A 23,673-nucleotide genomic window follows, 5' to 3' on the forward strand; every position below is an offset into this window, starting at 1 on the left:
ATATGTCTTATTCAACTTAATAAAAAAACAACAAAAACACAAAGAACACTTTACAAACATAAAACCTATACTTTATTAGAACTACGAAACAAAAAATAAAGAAAAAAATAAATAAAGGAATGCCATATACAGATACCAATACTTTAAAATGTGACTGTTTTGATTTAAATTGATGAACACATTGTAAAAAAAAAATCAACTAAACTAACTAAACAAAAATCAGAAAATAACTGTTATTTTTATAGCTATTTTTAATTCAAAGCTTTATTTATAAAACAGCTAGTCTTGCACTAGACCCTGAAATTCTCTCCTAGTTTATATGGTAACATATATTTCTTGTTCAATAATTTCATCATGATCAACAACACAGCACCTGTATCCCTAATCCAAGAATCTACCAAAGAATTTGCAGTTAATATTTCTCAAGTCAAAACTGATTTTTTGTTTCTTCTTTTAAGCTCTACTTGTCATCTATTGCATATGACCAAATCTAAGTTAACCCATGTTGAAAAGTACTACCCAACAGATCATTTCTAATACATTTATCACATGCTAAGATGATGTCCATGTTTTGTAGTTTTTGTTGGATTTTTAGTCATATCAACAATATAAAGGTTATACAGAGACTTTCCAGCTTTCGTGCATCATTCAGTCTGATCTTCACTACTGGGAGACAAACTTAATATCTTCATCTTTGTTTCCCAAAAACTTATAATGGACAGTTCCAAAATAGAACACTGATCAAGAAATTCAGTAGGTTAAGGATTTGGAGGAGTGTACATCAAATCTTCAACATGGAAATAATGTGGTTTTTTTTCAAATTTCAGCTTTATTTTTTTTTTACAAAAATAAAGAAAATAATAAACTAAGTCCTTTCTTCACGATAATAATTGAACAATTTCCGGGTGATTGGCTTATCAAAAGTACACTGCATATAGAATATAAAAGTACACTTAATTCTGGTGTGCATTATAGTTTGATAAATTAATGAATTGGGTTTTTTTTTGGTCAACATCCGCCAAAATAGTATAACTCAGAAAGTCATGTAATAATATTTTACCAAGTTTGTTTTAAATAGTTAATCAAAGCATTAAATCAACAAATACATGTATGCCAAAGTTTAACAATTAGAAAGAAACAAAACAAATAGAAATGCAAAATTATAATCCAATGGTAAGAATTAAATAATGTTAAGCAAAGTTTGTTTGATGCAACTGATTTTTTCATTGTGATAAAGTTTTCAATATTCTTTTCTTACAGTAAAAACATAACACACACAAAGCATAGCTGAACAATTTCTTTGCTAAATCAGTGTTAAAATTATCAAACACAAAAAGGAAATACATGTAATTTTTTTTTTTTTACTTTCAAGAATTCAACACAGAAAATCTTAACCAAACCTGATCATGTTTCCTTACCTTTATCTTTTAATATACAATCAAAAAATTTAAAAATGTAATGTGTCAAAAAAAGTATATTCTTAAAGACATTTCAAAAGTCTCAAAAATATAATAAGAATACACATTACTAATTTATTTTATTAACATTATATATGGGAAACGAACAAAAGCCCTCCCAGACAAAAGCCCTCCCATCAAAAAATGACATATCATATACACCTGTATAATCACATATATTAAGTAATAAACATATACATATGTATAATAAGAAATTAAACTATACATATAACATAATATTGCAGATATATTAAGAATACCAGTGAAACATTCACTCTATTCTCTCAATGATCACCTCTCAAAATTACAAATTTACAATAAAAAAAGTTAAAAGCATTGTCAGAAGAGAAAACAGGTTACATATACATGATTGACATTAAAAAAGAAATGAAGAAATTTACAGAATGCTAGAACATATCAAAAGAAGTATAAGATTAAAGAAAATTGCCTTAGAAGTGAACAAAATATCAAAAATAGAATGCTATACAGAATTTAGCAAAAGAGGTATTAGAATTTTAAAAAAATGCCTAATGTTTAACTATACCTGTGCTAAAATGTTGTCAAACTGAGTTTGATCATATGAAAATATAACAAGCTAGAAATGTAATAAGTATACATGTATGTGCAAGAAAAAAGGGGACAAAAAAAACCCAAATATACAACATTTGAATCAGTTCTAGACATCATAAATTTTTCAAAATTTCAAAACTTTAAAGAAGAGCTTGTGTTAGAACTTTGTCTAATATTCTATGACCTAAATATTTATAATATGCATATCAAGATTTAAAAAGGTAGTTGTGAATACTATAGCTTATCATTAATAATTGATAAAGGTATAAAAAGGCAGGACTACTGTAGTTGAAAATGAAAGATAATTCATAGTAATTGACTATCAATAGTAAGAGATTAACAAAACACTTTATATACATGTACATGATGTGTTTCTGACAAAGCATTGAATAATGAGCTTTACTAATAAATGCTGTTTCTTAGCAATATTGACATTTTGAGTGATAGTTAAAGATCATTATAGACTGCATAGATAAATATATATATAATGCTAGGTATATTATAATTTTGATTGAATATAGCACAACCACTAAACTTCCGTAGTTAAGTTATATTACTGAACTATCAATTAAAAACAGACGATTCTTTACATTAAAGAAGCATCTTAGATAAAAATAACTGACACAATTTTCACATGTTTTTCATAAAAAAAAACTATGTAATTGGCCGATGGTTCATTTCTATAAACTCTATTATTTCATTGGACAATATAAATTATTAATCCTAAAAAAAAAAAATTGAGATCATGATTAATTTAATTACTGCAACTTGAAATTAACTTGCCTCCTGCAAATATGCTGGCAGCGACTGTATCTACCCATATGACAAGTATATACCAAGATTAGCCAGCACCTCTGTGCCGTATGATCATGGTCTTGACTGTTCTTTATACAGCCAGTATATATTTCAAAATTTTCTCCAGATTAAAAAAATAATTAACAGTTTTGTCCAGAATAAAAGAAGGGCTAGGTCATTTTAAGATATTTAGCATGGTAAGAGGTTAAGACCCTCTCAGTTCAGAAAGGTATAAGTCTGTAAAGTTCCATGTTTAGAGTTGTGGGTCTTAAACAGTGACCCACAATCGTGACCCTGAAGATGTGTAATATTTCAAACGAGTACCTTCAGTGGTTAATGAGAAATGAAGATGTGTGTAAAACTTTTATGATATGTTTTACTCATACACCAACACAGAGATGTACAGCAAAATTATACAACTTTTAAAATAGTCATGCTAAAATATCTAAACATACAGGATAGCAATAACAAATGTTCATATTATTTAAGACCTATTATGTGTCAGGTATGTTTTTATTTTTATAACTCAAAACCTTTGGAAGTCAAAATACCACTTTATTTACATTTAGCTACTTTCATCACAAATTATTTCATATTCATCACTAGATACTTTTTTCAGGTAACAAACATCTAACATGCTCTAAAACAGTTACCTGTATTTCAATATTATAAATTTCAAGTTTGTCTCTTCTAAAAAATTAAAATTTATTTGTTTATGAGGCATAAAGTGCCTTTAACTTTCAAGCTAGAAGTACAGTACAATTTATATCTTAAGTTTGTAACTTGACTTAACCCATATCATCCATAAAAATGTTACATAATTTAGGTGGGATTTAAGTAAGTTTAGGTGACTATGTTACAATAATATGGGGATTTACCAGATTTATAAAAATAGATGCTGATAATATATGCCCCAACATGAGCATTATTTTAGGCAAAGTTGGGCTTTGCAATAGATCTTCCATTAACTAGCTATATAGTTACCTTATATAGAAAAATTAAAATGTCCATTTAAACCAACAGCCAGAAAGAAGAGTAAAAAAAATAAAAATGATCACACTGTGTCTTACATTTGTGAAACAATTAATTCACAACATACAGAAAGACATATATTATCATTATAAAATCAAAAGATCAAAGAAATTTGGACTTCAAGTTACCAAAGTCTAAAGCTTTCAATTGTTGGATTTCAAGGATGAAAGGATAACATAATTTTAAGAAATAAAATTCATTCAACTCTTGAAAAACTTAAAAAGACGAAATACATCTTTGGTTAATCCCTGATGAATGATTTTCCTATAAATCCAAAGTTAATGTTCTATACCAAATATTTTCTACCTATTTGTTGTTAACTATCTATCTATCTAAAGATCACAGATCATCAACTTTTAAACAGATGAGGATGATATTTTTCCAAGGCCCACTGTATCGACCACACAGCCAATGCCCGCATGTAGCCCAATGAACGGAAATGTTTACTTGTCATGTATGCTTCAGGGGACTGAAACATGAATCCAAGCCATTCCCAGCAGACATTATAATTTCCCCATGCCGTCTTAAATGCCTCGTCTAACATGCCCTGAATACAGATCCAAAATTTGACATTTATTAAAGCACACAATTCTTAAAGTAAATCTGAGACAAACCAATCACAGATTATGAGGCACATGACTTTATAAGCTTTGCTCAGGACATTATGGTAGCATAACAAACTGCATACAAGGTCTATGCCATATTTATCACTGACAAATAAGGTGTACAAAATGTGTTGCTATTTATAGATTTAGGTTTAATGAATCACTTGAAATTAGAATTTAAATGCAAAAATCATTTCTATCAGTACTGTCTGACTTATCTTTACATTTGAACTGGCCTCCAGATTATATATCATTTACCAAAGCTCCATCTCAAAAGTCACAAATTTCATTGGTCAGTGTAAAGTCAGTGCAAGTTTCTGACCAATCAAATACCTGAGATCTGAGTTTGAGCTATAATCTCTAACCCTATATTCTAGACAGTAGATTGAAAATGGTATTCATAAATAAGAATATATTCAACAAACAAATGCAGATACAATTAGCCAAAATTATCATTATAACTTTCCAGTCGCAGTGGCACTATAAATGTCATCTGGGGTATTAATACATGGCAATATATTCCTTTTAAAATCTGACTTAACTGTTTAAACATTGCTGTAGTTCCAGAGTCTGGGAATTATTATCATTTTATGATATATCAGAAGGCAGAGGAGATGATGTGTAGATAATCATTTAGTGATTTAAAGTTTGTTCTAGTCAAGATCTAGTCACCACGACAAGATATAAAACAGAATTTTGGTATCATCTTATAATCATAGAAATACTTGAGCATTGTCATTTACATCTATTTTGCCTTAATGTAAGTATCATGATAATATATCCTGATACAACCAAGATATCATAATAATATGATGATACATTTTCAGCAATGATAACCAGATCTAATTTGAACCCACAGCAATGAGGAGCAAAATCTGGGGAAGAAAAATATGTTGAGTACCTCTTGAACCATTTGTGCAGCCAGACCTGATGTAACGCCTGTCCAGAATTCCTCTGACTGACAGCTAGTTATATCCTTCTGACCATCTGGTCGTGTTCCATTGATAGCTCCCATGTTTCCATCCGCAAAGCCCATCACATTGCTCTTGAAAACAGTTTTCAATGCTGTCTTTACATGATCCTCTGGGAATACCTAAAACATCATAAATTGAGATAATTTTCACAGTCAATATTGTCTTATTTATTATAACATCACAGAATCATTATAAAATAATCAAGTGTCTTGTTGATGTTAGTTTAACATCAATGTAACCAAATATTCATTATTAAGTTGAAAAATATCAGAAATAGCAGACAATTAAGACAACAAAAATCTGGTAACAGTGTGTAAATGATAGACTGAACATAAGGTGAAATAACCTAAGCAAAGGATAATTTCGTTTACTTCACTTTAAAGCCAGTTTAATTATGTGACCCTACATTCAGTTCAATTACTAGCCTCATTTACTATAGTAAATATAACATTTCACAATTCAATATTAATCATTTGAAACAGAAGTGGACAATGGGTTGCATTTTCATCTGGCAACTTATTCAATTTTTAAAAAGAAGAACTGATAAAAGGCAGCAAAGGGGAAGAATCCATTCAAAATACATGTTAGAGTTATTTGTCTCTTTCAATGAAATACAACCATGATCCACATGATGTGTGTGAAGTTACAAAAGAACACCTAAATTATGAAATGAAAATGCTAAACCTTAACAGACTGTCATGTTGATGTGAAAAGGATAGTTATCATATGCAGTCTATGAATAATCATGCCAGAAATAGGTAAAATAGAAGTGTTGTTACCGTATTATCAATGATGCCGGATGCCTTCATGTACCAGTTACCAGCTAGCTGGTCAGCCATAATGCTGTCATGGTTACCACATGTACTACAGTCATAGTTGTAGTAATGACCTGTCAATACAAAACTATCATGATTAGTAACACTCATGTATGGCTTGGACAATTTCACATAAAATATTTTTTTATGTCATGAGCAGTTTAATCTTTACTTTAAAAGGCATTTTTTTATATCACTTCTAACAACTTTTCTAAGGAAATTGATTAAGGACATGTGTCAACTTTAAAGCTTTTTTTTCTTTAGGAAATCAAGTGCACTCTATAATAATACCAGATTATTGATTATTAATAACATTATGTAATAGAAAGAGCATCCAAACATGAGTCTATCTGATTGGTACAAGAGGAGGGTTAGGACCCCCGAGTATAAATTTGATTGTCGAGTGTTTTGATGTTCTTTATCTTTAGTATCATAGGCAAAAATAATAACAGGTTCCCTGTCGTCACAATATTAAATCCCAGAAAAAAAGTAACCAATGTATGACCATCTGATTATGACTTTTCTATTGTCATCTCTTTCCCTGTCATCACATTAAGTAAACCCCAGGAAAAATGAGCCAATCAATGAGCATGCTCTAGATAGACAGAGAGTGTAGATAACAAATACCTGTACTTCAGTTAACGCACTGTGCAGGTATTGGTGAACGATTTAACTCTGACATGTTTTCAATTGTAAAGTCTCCAAATTCTATGATACAAGTACAAATACAGTATAAGAAAAATAATTTACCATTCCACAGTTTTATTTCATATGATTCTTTGGCTTTATTTAGAATAGTTGTGTACTTTTCCAGGTCTTCTTTCTCATTTAGAATTTTTGCTGATTCCACAAACATTCTTAAAGCACAAAGCCATAAACCCCCACAATATGCACTGAAAATTGAATATATACAAAAGATCAAAGACAATTTGTGATAAACATTGGGAAAAATAACAGATTATTATTCCTTGCACATGGTAAAAAGTGACAATTCTATATGTTAAAAACTACTCAATGATTTATCTGTAAAACATTATATGGAATATGTTCTACTACACTACACACCTTCTAGGATGTGCTTAATTTCTTGTTTTTGGTTTCTTTCTGTTGAAGTCTGTTAATTTAAGACTTAAATCAGCAACACAGTCACTAGAAATTTTTTTTTAGATAAGTGTGAATAATGGATATCAAAATTCATATTTGCAAGCCACAGTTAATAAACAAACAGGCAGTAATTCAGACAACAATTTGTGTTTTTAAGAGGCTTTAACACTGAAGTCTATAACCCCTCATGAATGTTTGGTATGCAACTTTCTTAGAAATTACCATACCTGGTACTCATAGCTACCCTTATCTGTAAAATTACAAGATGACATATAAAAGCCATGGAATGCCTCCTTTACTTAGCTGTGTCTAAAATAAAATGAATTATTAAAATGAATACCTGGCTCCATGAACAACCCAGGCATCAAAAGTTTGGTCAGCAAATCCACCATTTTCTATAAGACCATCGTTGTCTTTATCCCATTGTAATGATCTCTCCATCAAAACCTGTAAACCACAAGTTATACTTTAAGTGAATAGGCACATCACTCAATATATCCAAGGTTGAAATGAAGTAGAGTAATTTATAGCACCACATTCTGTACTCATAACAAACATAAATCCTTTACACATGTATATCTTTTCTGTAAATTGCACGAACAAATTGAATTAAACATTTTTTATTATTTCCTCTGGGTGTGTTTAGGTGTCTAACCCTCGCCTCTGGAATAATTACCTTATGGGCGAGCATACTTTCAAAAATCTGTTTTAGTATATCCATACCATACTGTACAGCTTAATACAAACAAAGTATGCCATTCTAAGTCAGGACCAGCAGATTTTATTTTATCACTATTCACTGCAAGTACTTAATCATTAATAATTTATACAGGTAGGATTCTTTCCAACTTAAGTATATAGTGTAAAATATGAATTAAAGGGAAATAAATCATTTTTCATATATTAACATAATAAACTGCCATACAGATGATGCTATTAATAGCTGTATATCAGAGGAAGCAAGAACCACAGATCATCTCAGGTATATGACTTGTATTAAACACAAGATTATCCAATTACAACTTATTAATTGGTTTTTTCAACCATGCATTGATTTTAATTAGGTATCTTAATTAAATCATACCTTCATAATTGGATACATGTACTCAAGGTAGGCTTTATCATCCGTGGCGAAGTAATCTCTGTACACTTGAAGAACAAACTTGAGATTCAAATCCTTCCAGTCTACTGTTGGATGTATGTTGTAGGAATTCACTCTAACCCATGGTTCATCCTCTGTTGATTATCATGATAAAATATAAATTTATTTAATGTTTATGACCATAAGTACATTACAAGAAAAAAGGATTTGGAGACATTGTTACATCATAGCAGTCATTGAATTTAAGATTTTGAATTTACTGGCCCGAATTCCAGTTATGAATTTATTCTACTATATATTTAACTAAATTTTCTATAAATTTACACTGGCCCGAACTTATTTTTACTTGCCATGGGCTAAATTTGATGACTGCCATAGTATGGAATGGTTTCTTTATATTAGGGAGAAGCTTTGTATACTTTTTGGTAGATCAATTGTAGAGTCACAGAACAGTATAATGAGGATCCCACATTGGATTGTATATTTTCCTCATCCTGTGACATCTGATGCCCTATATGGGACTTTGAGTTTAAAAAGCTCTGAGGCAAATGCCATTTGCTCTCCTTTCCCATTAGACCTTGACATTTAATTTGAATACAAGACTTAAAATCATCTCCATATTTCCTTATTATAGATGATTTTTTATACCTGAAGTTTACAGATATATAATATGCCTGTCTACAGTTATCTGTAGTACTGCTTGAAAGTTTAAAGACATTTGTATAAACTATAAAACAACAAACTTTTAATTAGAGTCTAAAATTCACCAAATTATGTATTAAACCATAAACTATAAAACCTCAAACCAGTCTTTTTCTTGGAATATAATATCTTAAATGAACATTTTCATCTTTTAGTTTTTAATGTAATAATTCCTCACTTTAAAAGAGTCCTTCTTTACTTTTAAAGAAATTTTAGAAGTTATACTGATGGAATAGCAAATAGTGCAAACCACTATCAAGCAGTACCTTCTTATCTTTGTCTGCAATGGTCACAAGTATAGAATCTGTTTCAGCTAGTAAGCTTAGATTTAAATAACTGAAATGTTTCTAGATATTACCTGGATCTCCCATATCATGAGGTACTGTGTTTAAAACTTTGCGGTCGCCCACTGAACCACCCATACAGAACTTCATCCGTTCCTGGTCTTCTGATATTACAGCTTTACCTGCAAAACAAAATAATTATAAATGTTATATCCCTGTCATCCTAGCTGTAATCATGAATTCCAATTTATTTTATGCAAAGTCAACAGCAAATTTGTTGAGCCAGGCTATCTTGCAAGTCTTTACAGTGTAAGCAGCTGGAATTTTGATAATGAAATGACCTATATTATGACTGAAAAGCTAAAAATTGAAATTATAACATCGATATTCTTATAGTATCCCTTGACAAATCTTACAGTCTGTGTAATATTCAAGCGTACTGCAAGTGTTTGGTATTTTTGACATGCCTCTACCTCAACTAAAATCATATCACAAATAATCATTCTGATGAAACATTAATCTAAAATGCTTTGTATTTGTACTTTAGATAGGATGCTTATTTTATAAATAACAGCTGAATGATTGATATATATATATACAATGTATATATAAATGACTCCTCTTCTCCAAAGGAAAGATATCATGATTAAATGTTGATTTTTTTTTCTCATGCTTTGTCTTAAGATACTGTTGTAAAAAGCATCGAATTTTGGTGTATCACTTGGCCAGATGCCGAATACAAGTTTGGCTGTATAGTTAAACAAATGTATAACAAATGTATGTTAAATAATTTCATAATTCATGTAAAAATACATTTTTAAGACAATTTTTGGTTTACAGACAAATGCTTTATGGTAATCCATTCATATTATCATACATTACTTATTGAAGGGAGGTAACTCACCTAGATCATATTGTAGTGAGAGTTGCAGCTTGGGCCATAACATGATCAGAGCAAATGATGCATAGAAATGAACATCATAGGTGTTATACATGCGGTATTCATGACCTATAAATGTACAAATATAGAATATAAAGTCATCAGTACAATAAAGTTTAGTTTTCTCATTTTATGGTACCAATTACATGTAGAATATAAGAACATATTTTTATAAGCATCTTTTTTCAGATATTTATATTTTTGCCTCTTTTTAATTAATCTAATGTGAGATATGCACAAATATAAACTAATTTTTCTTTTCAAATCAGCACAATTTGTTTATGGAAGTTGACACAATACATGTATACAAATATTCACATTAATGATTACAAAAGGGACCTGTTTAATGACATTTCTCTGAATCAAATTAACACTTTTTATTCTTTCTTTGATCTGTTATAATGAAGCCTTAGATCTTTTCATCTATGCATTACTGTCTGTTACAAGCTGCTTAGTTCCCATTCCACAAAAGTGAGGAGGGATAAGAGCTTTTGCAATGGCAATATCATCATTACATATTATATTGTTAACTTAATAAAAGATACATAACATTAATCTTCATTGTAAGAGAGAGAAAAATAAGTGTGCCAATGTGAAAAACACAAAAACCTTCAAGATAGGCAAATTTTCCAAACTCCTGCACAATGGAATGTACTTCAGACTTGTCTTCTACTTCCCCCTCACCATCATCGAACATTGCATCAAGCCAAACAGTGCCACCATCAGCCACATAATATAACTCATTGAATAAAAATGACTTGTACCAGTTGGGTATTTCACTGTACAGAAAAATGTATGAATTGTTATGTCTTTACCATTTCACTTAATATATCTATAATACAGATAATATGAGCCGCATCACGACAAAACCAACATAGTGGGTTTGCGACCAGCATGGATCCAGACCAGCCTGCGCATCAGTGCAGTCTGATCAGGACCCATGCTGTTCGCTGTCAGTTTCTCTACTTGTAATAGAGTCGGTAAGCGAACAGCATGGATCCTGATCAGACTGCGCGGATGCGCTGGCTGGTCTGGATCCATGCTGGTGGCCAACGCATTATGTTGGTTTTGTCATGACGCGGCTCATATTATTTAGGTTTTAAGTCACAAAAATACTGTAAAAATTGTAATGACTTTCTAGCTTCACTGGTATAGAAAGATCTCAAGAGCCCCTATGTGAACTATTATTTTGAGATGAGAAAATATTTGTGACTTAAATTCAATATCTTATTGGCTAAAATTTAAGCAAACAAAAGTTATCTCACATTTCAAGGGAAATCTCAATGAGATGTGATTTGTGCAACATTCTACTGTGACATCAATGCATAACAGTGACAATCTTGATAATAAAACTTAAAAATCCACAAATCATAATTTTCAATATTTGGGACACACAATTAGAAATTCACCAGAGCTGTCAGTAGGAAAGCATGTTTGACATTTTTCAGTGCTTGATAGTCAAATTAGAGTCTGAGTAATGTAGATTTTAAAAAGGACCATAATTATGTCAAAACTCATGCTATAATTATGAGCCTTAGACAGTGGCCTCATATCATGCTTTCAACTCATTCCCTAAAAATAATTTTGGAAATACCATCTTCTTTGCAAAAATTTAACCAAATTGTGACAGCAACTACGCACCTGTACAGTTCATAAGGTCTCCCTATTTCAAAAAGTTGAGCTAAAAAATACTCCCACATCATTATACCTGCAATTTAATATGGGATTTTGCCAGGCTTCAATCTTCTCCTCCCACATTTTGTAATTTTGTAGACAGTAGCTTGACATTTGTGGAGTCTTGTCTCTTGACTTCCCAAACCAACGTGCATAACGCCTGAAACATATCACAATATAAATAAATACATGCCTGTTTGATGTAATATAAAACAACTGAAATAGAAATCAACTTAATGTTCACCTGTTTATATTGTTTAATGAGTTCTTACTTTGAAATGGAACTGGGTATTGCAAGTATTGTGTTTTCAAATATAAAAGTTAACAAATTTGAAAAGCCAACAGTGCACTAGAATCTGATCAGACTGATTAAATATGCAGACTGGTTAAGCTCTACACAGAGAGATTTGAATGTTTGTTTGATTGGGTTTTATATCACACCGACACAGTATAGGTCATATGGCAATGTTCCAGCTTTACTGGTGGAGGAAGACCTCAGGTCTTCCGTACATTACTTCAAGCACGAATCGGAACCTGAATAGAACCACCAATGTTCCGTAAGCTAGCTGGATAGCTTTCCTCACATGAAAGAATTCAAAGTCCCTGTCAGGATTTGAACCCACAGTGGTGAGGGCAAGTGGTTTAAAGTCAACGACCTACACAGATAGAAATAAACAAGTAATAACTGCCAGGGCTACACAAAAAAGCACATGACAATGTTATTTATACCTTGTATATTGCACTTCCTTTGACCTGAATATAACAACTGGCATGTCCCAGACGAGACTAAATTCAAGAGTGTTTGTTGAACCCCCAGCTACTGTACACATTGATGATACTGCTGCTCCAATCTCTTTACCTTTCCTTGTCTTCTCACTTGTTCCTAAAATAACAAAATGTATATTTTCTTGTCTACTAAATGCTTTTCATATAAAAATGTTCATGAAATAGCTGTTTGCAAAAACGTTAATCAAAGGTTTGAAAGACACTATTTGAATACAGTCAACATTGTATTGAGAGACCACTCAAGGAACTGTCTAAAATTTGACTTCTACTATTAAAATGTGAATATGCATGAAATACGTATCAAAGATTACAAATAATTTCTTTGTTATTGAACATAGTAATTAAAAGTCTCAACATCAAAAATTTGAAAACAAATGAAATGTTAACTTGATAAGGGAGAGAGATTTTCCCCATGATAACTTATCTCAGACATTTAGTCTAATGATCATTTGTCTCTCACTGATGAAGTCAGTCACTTGTAGAGAAATCAGTAGTTACTGATTACTTATCTAGGACAGTGAGTTTGGTGGACCAACCTCGCAGATGTTATACATAGAATATAAGTTATGAATAGAATATGTTTTAGCTTGGAAAAGATTATCTCAGACTCAATTTTTAGAATTGGACTTGTACATAAATATTTAAAAACAAAGAGATTCAGAGATGACAATGGAGCATGTACGAATGAATATTTCAGACTTATCTGTCATTTTGCAATTGTGTTTCATTAGTTCAACATTGGCACATGTGCATCCAATAAAACAGAAAGCAGAAATTAATTGGAATTTAACAAAAAATTCAAGACTCTTCAACAGTAAACACCTTATATCATTATCGAAGGGTTAAATATTTTAAAGATGTAATCAACTTGTGAAACCTTCTTTGGAATCCAGTTTTCCATGAGAGTTTAGTTCATTCCATACTTCAGTGCCTGCACCATGGGGGTCAAAGTTCAGACAATGACTCACGTCTACACCATCCTGTTAATATGAAAATATGAAATTTACTTTCAGTGAATTTTTATTTAATACAAAGAGTAATAAAATTGTTTTGTTTTTGTTTTGACATTATAATGATAAAGAGGAAGGGGGCTGCCAAGGTTTTTCATTAGTATGGTTTACATCTTATCTCACATCAAATATTCCAGGAGAAGTAGAGAAACCTTCACTTCTGAGAAAACTATCATATTCTTTTTACCTATTTTATAAGAAAACATACTGGTTGGGGACCATGAATCGGACACTTTTTGAACATTTTTTCATACAGATTTCATAATTTCAAATCTAGAGGCCTGAAAATTTGACACAGTACAGTTAGGTTCTTCACCTAACTAACACACTAGCTTGTTTATTTCTGACTATATTGACACTTATATCTAAGGCTTGTCAAAGAGGGTATCAAAACTACCTAAATTGAGTACACTACAGTACCATGTGTCCGGACAGATATGTACATGATATGATTTAATTCAGTTAAATGCTTGGGTATTTTAATTTTTCATTTTTAACATTATATACAATATTTCAGCAGTAAATGCTTAAGTTTGGATATTCTATTGTTTACTCTGCAAATGATGGTACATGTATATCAGGTCAGGTATTGCACTCTTAACGCCCAAACTTTCAAAGTCGGCATTCTTGAAATTTTTGATAGAAGAAACATTCATTTATTGCTGTTAAAAAAGTGATTGATAGATTTTCAACCAATGAACAAATTAAGCTTTTTTGGGGTTTGGTGGTTGTCCGGTTAGTACAACTGTTTCATACCACGCTATTTTTGAAAAATATGTAGGGTTCTTTTTTTGCTTCTTTTTTTATATAAAACAAAATTTATTTTGAGAGATGCTCATTATATGTCAACAATGAATGAGATCATCAAGGAGGAGGATATGCACAATGACTTACCTTTTTGACTGCAGCTATAGCATATGTACATGACATATCATACATAGTTTGATGGATCATTACACCTGAGGTAGTGCTTTCATCTTCTTTGTTCTCAAATGATTCTGTCCAACATCCACCTGCATGATCCCTTTTTCCACCTGTTCCATTCTGTGAATAAATGTTGTATCTAAATGTTCTATATGTATACTACATTGTATATAGATTATTAACTTTTACCCTGCTGAAACCTAAAGTGATAAGCCTTAAATTTTTACCAATTTATTTTAGTTTGATTGTGTTGTAAGCTAAAAGCTTATTGAAACACCATCTTATCCGTTCTTGGAACATACCAGTACTTATCAATGAGTGTAAAACTTCTAGCTCAAGAAAGCAATGGCTTGCCCCTGATGGGTTTTGAGCCCATGCCAATCCGGAGATTAGGAGTCTGATGCATTTACCACTCGACCACCCTGTCATAAACCTTTGCCAACAGTATAGAGCCAGGTCAACCTGCACGTCGTTCTGAACAGGCTCTGTACTGTTGGCTGACCATCTTCAAATTTTCATGCCTTTAAAATTAATTATAATAATTACTATAAATGAAAGATGGACATGTACATTTGAAAAATTCAGGAGGTTAATAATTATAATGTCTTATTAATTTAAGTTGTGCTTTATAGCATTACAATAGAGGACAATAGAGGGCACACAAAAAAATATTAAACTTAGAATTTTATCTAGTTCAGTTCTACATACACATCAAAGTTTATTTTAAAGTAAAATTATTAAGTAACTAATAAAGCAGACTATCTTACTGTAAATTACAAATATATCTAAAACTTTGAAAGTGAAAACATGTCAGATTTTTTCCCTGCTATGAATTTCAAATTGTGTAATCTTTATTTATAACATTTTAAAAATGTTTGCTGTTAAAATCAATATTGTAAACTCATTATATTTTCCCTAATGGAAGTAATCTGACAAATTCTATGATTAAAATGTGTGGTAATAAGGAAATAATTCAATAAATGTGAAAAGATAACAGACATACAATGTTCAACACCTGTTCACAACTTTATGTTCATATAAGATACATCAGGGCATGCAAAATCTGACCTCAACTTTTGACCTTATTATAAACTATCAAGATAAGGTAAAGTAGGAAGAAAATTACACGTCAACACCAGGAATGTTTATATTATTTAATTATCTACCAGTTTCGACCTACCGTGAGGTCTTCATCAGGATAAAAAATTAACAGAATTTTGGGTCTGAAGTATTGAAAATGTATAGGATGGTAAGTCACATGACTTACCAAAAATATTATCAAAAATTTCTAAAAATAGAATGAGAGTTGGCTAAGTGCCAGAAAGTTGTTAATTGTGTATATATAGTATATAATAATCAAAATAATAAAGATACCAAAGTTTTTCTGAGTTACGTGTTTTCTTATTTTTGGAATGTTCCATAGATGGATGATACGGAAATAATTTGTTCATTAGTGTCACTAAACATTAATGTTTCATCCAGGCATACTGTAGATGTTGAAGATGTACTGGCTACTGCATCTGGTGAACGTGTTTTTACAGGTGTCGATGGTAGAGGTGAGATAGGCGCTTGAATGTTTGTAGTAATGTCATCAATGTTGATTGTTTCGCTGTCATCCGTATTTGTCTGTTTCTTAGATTTTTTTCGTAGTTGGAGTTGTCCTGAGTTATTTTGTACGATCCTGAATCTTATTTTATTGCAGATTGTTTTAACTGTTGGTGGTGTTGTTCTTATAAACTGTATAAATCACATTAACTACATGTAAAGCATAGTTAAATCTGATATCAAACTAACCACTACATAACTTCAAAATCTAAAGGTCTTACCTTAAATGAGAATGTGATGCTAACATCTAAACTTTCTGTCCCCTGATTCTCTACCTCCCATATAAATGCAGTCATAGGAAAAGAGGAGTCCTGTAAGGGAGGTAATCCTTAATTGTATTAAAGTACAAGTAGCACAATGTTAAAGAAAATATACCAGTTCAACAATTTTCAACTGACCCTTGTTTTCATTGAAAAAAAGATAACTGTCATGGTTAGTAATTTTCTGCAACAAGCCTATATCTTAATTTTTGTTGATTGGATATAAGTTCAAACTAGAAATGTGTCCATAGGACACGGATGCCCCCACACGCCACTGTTCTGTCAATCTTATGACTCTAGGTCAAATATTTTTTGGACTACATGTGCCACAAGTTGAAAACTAAAAATCAACAAAGGGCCATAATTCTGTTAAATTTGGTCGCAGCAAAAAATTCCTTCCTTTACTACCATCTACACATTAAGGTTGTTCATCCCTGGAAGTTTAAGCAAAATCTGCCATCCGGTTTAAGAGGAGTTGCATTCACAAAATTTCAACATAGTATATAATGAAAAAATCAAAAAAGGGCCATAATTCTGTTAAATTTGGTTGCAGCAAAAATTCCTTTCTTTATTACCATCTACACATTAAGGTTGTTCATTCATGGACATTTAAGCAAAATCTGCTATCCGGTTTAAGAGGAGTTGCATTCACAAAATTTCTACATAGTATATAGTGAAAAAATCAACAAAGGGCCATAAATCTGTAAAATTTGGTCGCAGCGAAAATTTCTTCCTTTACTACCATCTACACCTGAAGGTTGTTCATCCCTGTAAGTTTAAGCAAAATCTGCCATCCGGTTTAAGAGGAGTTGCGTTCACAAAATTTCTACATAGTATATTGTGAAAAAATCAACAAAGGGCCATAATTCTGTTAAAATTGGTCGCAGCAAAAAATCCTTCCTTTACTACCATCTACACATAAAGGTTGTTCATCCCTGTAAGTTTAAGCAAATTCTGCCATCCAGTTTAAGAGGAGTTGCGTTCACAAAAATTCTACATAGTATCTAGTGAAAAAATCAACAAAGGGCCATAATTCTGTTAAATTTGGTCGCAGCAAAAATTCCTTCCTTTACTACCATCTACACATTAAGGTTGTTCATCCCTGTAAGTTTAAGCAAAATCTGCCATCCGGTTTAAGAGGAGTTGCGTTCACAAGATTTCGGGACGTACGGACGGACTGACGGACGGACTGACGTATTGACGGACAGACGGACAAGTGCAACGCTATATGCTCCCACATTGTGGGGGCATAAAAATCAGATTAATATTATTTTTTTTCAATATTCATAAGAAATCAACATAAATTGTGGACAGTTGCTTTACTGCTTTACATGTTTGTTTGGCATTGTATTATTGATGACATAGGACATTTTTGATAAAGCTGCTGTTTGGAAAGGTAAAACAAATGTATTAAATATGTGATAAAAAAATGTTACCTTGTAATCATGAGGGATTATTGGTGAAATCTGTCTGCAGATCAATCTAAGTTTAAATTCTGGAATATTATACACAGTCCATGCACGAGGGTACAGTGTCTGGTAGGTGGCTCGACCTAGACCTTGAGGAAATTCCCACTGCCAAGACTTCAATGATTTACTAACTCTGTGACCAGTCAATACCTTCTGGTAAACAGTCTCTCCATTTTTACGTATACACAAAATAAACTGCAAAACAAGAAATAATTGAAACTGTCTTCAATATATTAGTGGTAACAAAATTTTGTAGTTATCATTCAATAATTTTTATTTGTTAGTTAAAACATTAGCATAAAGCTAAAAACCTACATCGAATGGTTTGATCTCTCTCTCTCTCTCTGTTGTAATAAAATTACATCAAATTTCACAAATGCAGTGCATGGGTATATAAATTAACATTTACATGAAACAGAAAGTAGCTAAATTTTACCAGATAAATATCTTAATTTCTTGTTCCCAGATTACAAGTTAAAAATATTGGCACTTTTACTCTGCTAAAATCTTTTTGGATGCAATCATCATTAGAGTTCTTAATTAATTGATAAACATTTGTTTCAGTCCAGCAGTAAGTTGAGTAACTGTACTTTTAAACACAATCATTATTTTGGCATCAATAATCTTAGACTGTGCAATTATAAAGCTGGATATGTATTCTTCAGTCTGATCATGTTACATAAGCACATTTGATACTAATGACTGAAAACTCCAATTTTAAACAATCTTTTTTTATTTGAAATGAAACAATACTTAACAAAATAAAAAGAAGCATTATTTGCAATAACAGCCGGCCATATTCTACCGTTAGAACCAGGTCACTCTTCAAAATTATATAGTATTATTACTTAAATTATCCTTTTGGAAATTAGCATTTTGATAATTCAAATCTGGTCTTTATATACAACTTCAATACAGCTATAGTTACATTATAATCATTCCTGAATATCTAAAGGAAATAGTTCAAACATGGAACAATTACAACTTGTTGTTTTTATATGAATTCCTGACTTACAGCATCAGCTTGGACTGTATGATAATCATATATTCCTGGTACCATATGAAACCTACAAAATTCCCCACGATATCCACGTCCAATTGTTCCAGATCCTATTCCACCAAGAGGTGATCCTGTAAAGGTAAAAAATTTGTTGTTTTCTTTGTACTTTCATATTAACCATTCAATGTTCATATTATGTATATTTATGAAACATAAAAAAAATCAAAATCTAAACAAAGATTTGAAAAAAATACAATGAACTATGTACAATCACTCATCAATTGGTTAATTTAAGATAAACAAAATAAATAATGTTAACTTTCTTACCATATATTGGTTTATGCAATACAGGATTCACAAAGTCCATGTGAGGACGACGCCCTTTCATGTAACATTTTAATGTATGATGAGTGTACCTGAAAAAAGGTCAAGATGAAATGCTAAGTCTTTTTTGTTTGTTTCTCCTCTGCTCTACTGGCTGTAGTTTTTAGCCAGATTGACCTGTTTATTAATTTAGAGCTAGTAATAGTGAGAGGCTAAGCTGCCCCCTTCAAAAATGAGAACACTAAATATTTGCTGTGATGCGTCTGATGCAATACCCATGTGCAACAATATAGTTATGGTTTCTACACTGTGATTTTAGAGTAATGATTATGTGTGCATTAGAAAACTACTAACTGAAACTTTTAAAAGCCTTGAAAGCTTTTTTTTATGTCTTATTTTGTATGAGTTTATGAACAATATCGTTTACACTTTGACTACTTGCTAAAATGATGTTTACAAACCTGTAACAATGGATTTTTTGCCTTAATTTATAGCCGATACGCGGTAGGGCTGCAACGATACACCAAATGTTCGATTCGATTTCGATTTTAGACACTCCGATTCGATTTTTTTCGATTCGATACATTTCTGATTACTAATTTATCTTTGGTATATAATTCTGCTTGTCTGCTTCAAAAGTGAGTGGCCTTCAACCTAGTGCTTTGCTTTTCTGTTGTAATATAACTATTATATTAACTTATTTGACTTAATAATTGTGTTTATGAGAATAAAAATCTCTTGTCTATTTGGACAATAATTCTAATCAGACAAATAATCATTAATCTCAGTAATATGACTATCACAGATACCTTCTGCTGACTAGGAATTTAACAAAGTATGTAAATTGTAAAGTAAATAATATAAATAATGAACAAAGTTTCACAAGGTTGCAGAACTGATATTCAGATATTTTGTTTATAATTCCCATAATATGTAAAATGAATATTCAATCCTAATGTCAGTGTTGTCAAACAATACTTTTTAGTCTAGTAACTAAGTTACAAACAGACCTTTTTGCTGAACTTAAACTAGGCATGTCATGCTTACCAAACAAGTCCACATCATGTTTTGTTTCATATGTTGCATTGAATTAGACATACTGCCGGACTTTGGATATGACACGTCCGTAAAGCATATTTTGCAAGTAGCTTTATCCATGTCCTGGCCTTCCCGAAACCCAAAGTGTTCCCAAACCTTTGATTTTAATTTTTTAGGACGATTTTTAAATTTCATGTTATCAACATTGATGTTGGTAGCCATTTTGACTTGTTTGCCAAAAAATAAAACATTACGCGCCCACTGATTGGATGACCGAGTTTTAACTGGCCAATCGTATGTAATGTGATAAAGCGCGAAGGGAAAGACTAAAACTCTCACTTTTTCCATGTTTATTTTTGGGTGGGGAATCGAATCGAAAATGTTACAGTTGGTATCGGTAGCAAGACACCTCACCCCCCAGACACTTCACCCCTCAAATTTTGAAGACACTTCATCCCTTAACCCATTACTTCATGAGCATTTTGTGAAAAATGGCTGTTTTCATTGAAAAGTCTCCCGTTACAAGTTCAAATTGCTATAATACTATAAAAACTGCTTCAACACTAATCAAACTTGGCACAAATGTTGACTGGACCATTGCCCTTGCAACAACATGCTCAGGCTTAAATTTTCTGTTACCATGGCAACGAGGGGACATCTCAAAATTGCCAAAAATCACTATTTTGCGTTGATTTTTTCCATCATAATTGATTTCAAAGTGCTGCAACTTCTCAATGGATTGAGATAGAGTCAAATGCTTTTCAGCGTTGGTTACACCTTACCTTATGATCAATCTTAGGTCATTTATAGCCTCTCACAAGTCCAAAATTTTCTTGGCGATGAGGGGGACTCCGCCCCCCTTCAAACCCCCCAAACAGAATGGGGGCACATCCCCCTTCTGGCAACCCCCTGATGTATCTTTTGGTTGGGGGGCCGCGCCGAAAAACTGGTCATTTTTTTTAACAACATTTCTCAAACAAAAACAAGTGTTGGGGGCCTAAATAAGGCATTTTTTTCACCATTTGAGACAACAAAAAGGGGGGGGGGGGTGAAAAAGGCGTTAAAAGGCGTGTATATGAAGTAATGGGTTAAGACACTTCACCCCCCAAAATCAGTAAGACACTTCACCCCTCATCCAATTTTTTTCTATAAAGTAAATAAAACAAGTTGGTCAACAACAAAATGCTTATATATGTTTATATTTATTATTTTTAGTATTATTTGATTAAAAATTTTGCTTATTACCTTTATTTTTACTAAGTTTAAAGCTGATTTAGGTTAATTGGTTGTATTGCCAAATGATATATCACAGCACTTTCATCCATTAAGTGTTTATTGCATGTCACCTTGTTTATTCAACATGTTGATTAGTTGTTTATTCAACGGTTATCTCACAATTGATTAGATAATTGAATTAAAATGGTATAATTGTATGAAAATTAAATTTATTCTTAATAAATAAATTCTTAATAAATAAAATGATATAAATGAATATGAATGAATGAATCGGTTGCTTTATAAAATATAGTAAATATAAATTATTTATCATCATTATCAGACACAATTATCCTGCATTTCATACAAAGATCATTCATAATGTCATTTATTAAACAAATAAATAGCACCAGTTATGTAAATTAAGCACAAGGTTAAAGCACAAACCATCACCAAATGAGTGTAACTCAATGATTATTATATGGTAAAGATCAAACTGAAAACAAACTTAAGTACCAAAACTTCAAGAATTGAATCAACTCAAAATTTATTAGACAATGGGTTAAAACAATAAACATACTCAATCACTATTGAATGTATTTAACATAATCTACATAAATAATTGTTAAACACAAAATAAAAAAAAATGAGGGGTGAAGTGTCTCAATCAAATTTCTTAAAATGAGGGGTGAACTGTCTGAGGGGTGAAGTGTCTGCAAAAAAGGGCCTAGGGTGAAGTGTCTGGGGGGTGAAGTGTCTGTAAGCCTTGGTATCGGGAATCGAATCGGCCCTCATAAAACTGGTTTTCGATGCATCGAAAGGTATCGTTGCACCTCTAATACGCGGTCATATTCCCCATTGAAAATAGTATATTATTTTCCAAATCCACAGGAAAAAATTCCCAAATGACAATACTGTTACAAAATAAGAATATTGAATAACAAAGTCTAAAATAGTAAAAACTTTGAAAATAAAGTGCTTCATCACTGTGATGGTGCTAAATAATGTTTGAAGATGCCATCCTGTGATTCTTTGCATTCATTTAATCACTGCAAAATTTAAGTCATGCATTTTCCCAAAATTTTAACAAAACGTCACTGAAGTTCTCAATTTCACGGGTATAGGTCATGTTCCCAAAATCCTTGGGGAAAAAAAACCTGAAAGCCAAGTTTACCGTATAGATAAATTTAATAGATCTAGTTACTACTAAAACTAGCCCAGGCCCCAGTAGCAAAACACTGGATGAAATGTGGAATGACAGATAACATCTGAAACAACAAACCTTAACCCTAGGCCGACTAAAGACGGAATTTGACTTAATCTCGGCGACTGAAAAGGCTTGCATTTTTCTGTAAACTGGTGATCGAGATTGACACGCCATCCATAATCGGGAAGTCCTGGTATTTTTGCTTTCGGCGTAGTAAAACTATCCTCTGGATTTCTGTTTGCCATTGTAGACATTTAACATTAAAATTTAATAACTAGTATCGTTCATACAAATAGTTTAGCAACATAAAACACCAAACCCTAAAAAATTCTTCTGTTGCAGACGCTTGACGGTGACAGCGTGTTTTTTTTTACACTATGAGATTTGATGAACGAAGGTATCCAGACACTAAATAGTGTAAGCCTGAAATGAGTAAAGACATGGAGCTAAATATAAGCTTTGTGCTTAATATTATTTATATATCTGTGGTAAAAATATTTCTTTTTCTTTCTTACAGTAATTTTGTTAGACTGTATTTTTATCTTAACATTTGATGAGTGTATAACTTTTGTTTAATTGAAATTCCATTCAGAGTTATATTTTTGAGTCTTTATGAAACATACCAGGGTATTTCAAATATTTGAAAGACCTTGAACATAAGTATATATAGTTTGTTTTCAGTTAGTAGGCAAACACCCACAAATTGTATCTGATTTGATTACAACTAGCTTAACATATTAGCATTAAGGCATTTATTAGAATATACCTACGGTGGCATAGA

General features: G+C 31.7%; 1 protein-coding gene across 1 annotated transcript; it reads right to left on the reverse strand.

The window, feature by feature from the left end:
• Positions 1-809: 809 nt before the first annotated feature.
• On the reverse strand, positions 810-23,264 carry LOC132725698 (non-lysosomal glucosylceramidase-like). Its single transcript, XM_060710879.1, has 18 exons — positions 22,968-23,264; positions 19,436-19,524; positions 19,124-19,239; positions 18,076-18,303; positions 16,601-16,690; positions 14,745-14,894; positions 13,718-13,820; positions 12,784-12,937; positions 12,089-12,214; positions 10,990-11,159; positions 10,345-10,449; positions 9,515-9,622; positions 8,437-8,588; positions 7,693-7,799; positions 6,999-7,141; positions 6,213-6,322; positions 5,361-5,552; positions 810-4,401 (listed from the first exon to the last, which is right to left on the reverse strand). Exons 1-18 carry the CDS (start codon positions 23,144-23,146, stop codon positions 4,204-4,206), a joined length of 2,520 nt encoding a protein of 839 aa, XP_060566862.1. The 5' UTR covers positions 23,147-23,264; the 3' UTR covers positions 810-4,203.
• Positions 23,265-23,673: the final 409 nt, after the last annotated feature.

The sequence above is a fragment of the Ruditapes philippinarum genome, unplaced genomic scaffold, assembly GCF_026571515.1.
Source record: "Ruditapes philippinarum isolate M1 unplaced genomic scaffold, ASM2657151v2 ctg1373_1_1_1_1, whole genome shotgun sequence".
NCBI classification, from domain to species: domain Eukaryota; kingdom Metazoa; phylum Mollusca; class Bivalvia; order Venerida; family Veneridae; genus Ruditapes; species Ruditapes philippinarum.

Coding starts and splice junctions, on each gene's coding strand:
- LOC132725698 (XM_060710879.1), bottom strand. CDS start 23,146: ATGTCTACAATGGCAAACAGAAATCCAGAGGATAGTTTTACTACGCCG. Junction 13,821..14,744: donor CTATAGCTGCAGTCAAAAAG/GTAAGTCATTGT, acceptor TCATATTAACAG/GATGGTGTAGACGTGAGTCA. Junction 5,553..6,212: donor CCGGCATCATTGATAATACG/GTAACAACACTT, acceptor ATGATGTTTTAG/GTATTCCCAGAGGATCATGT.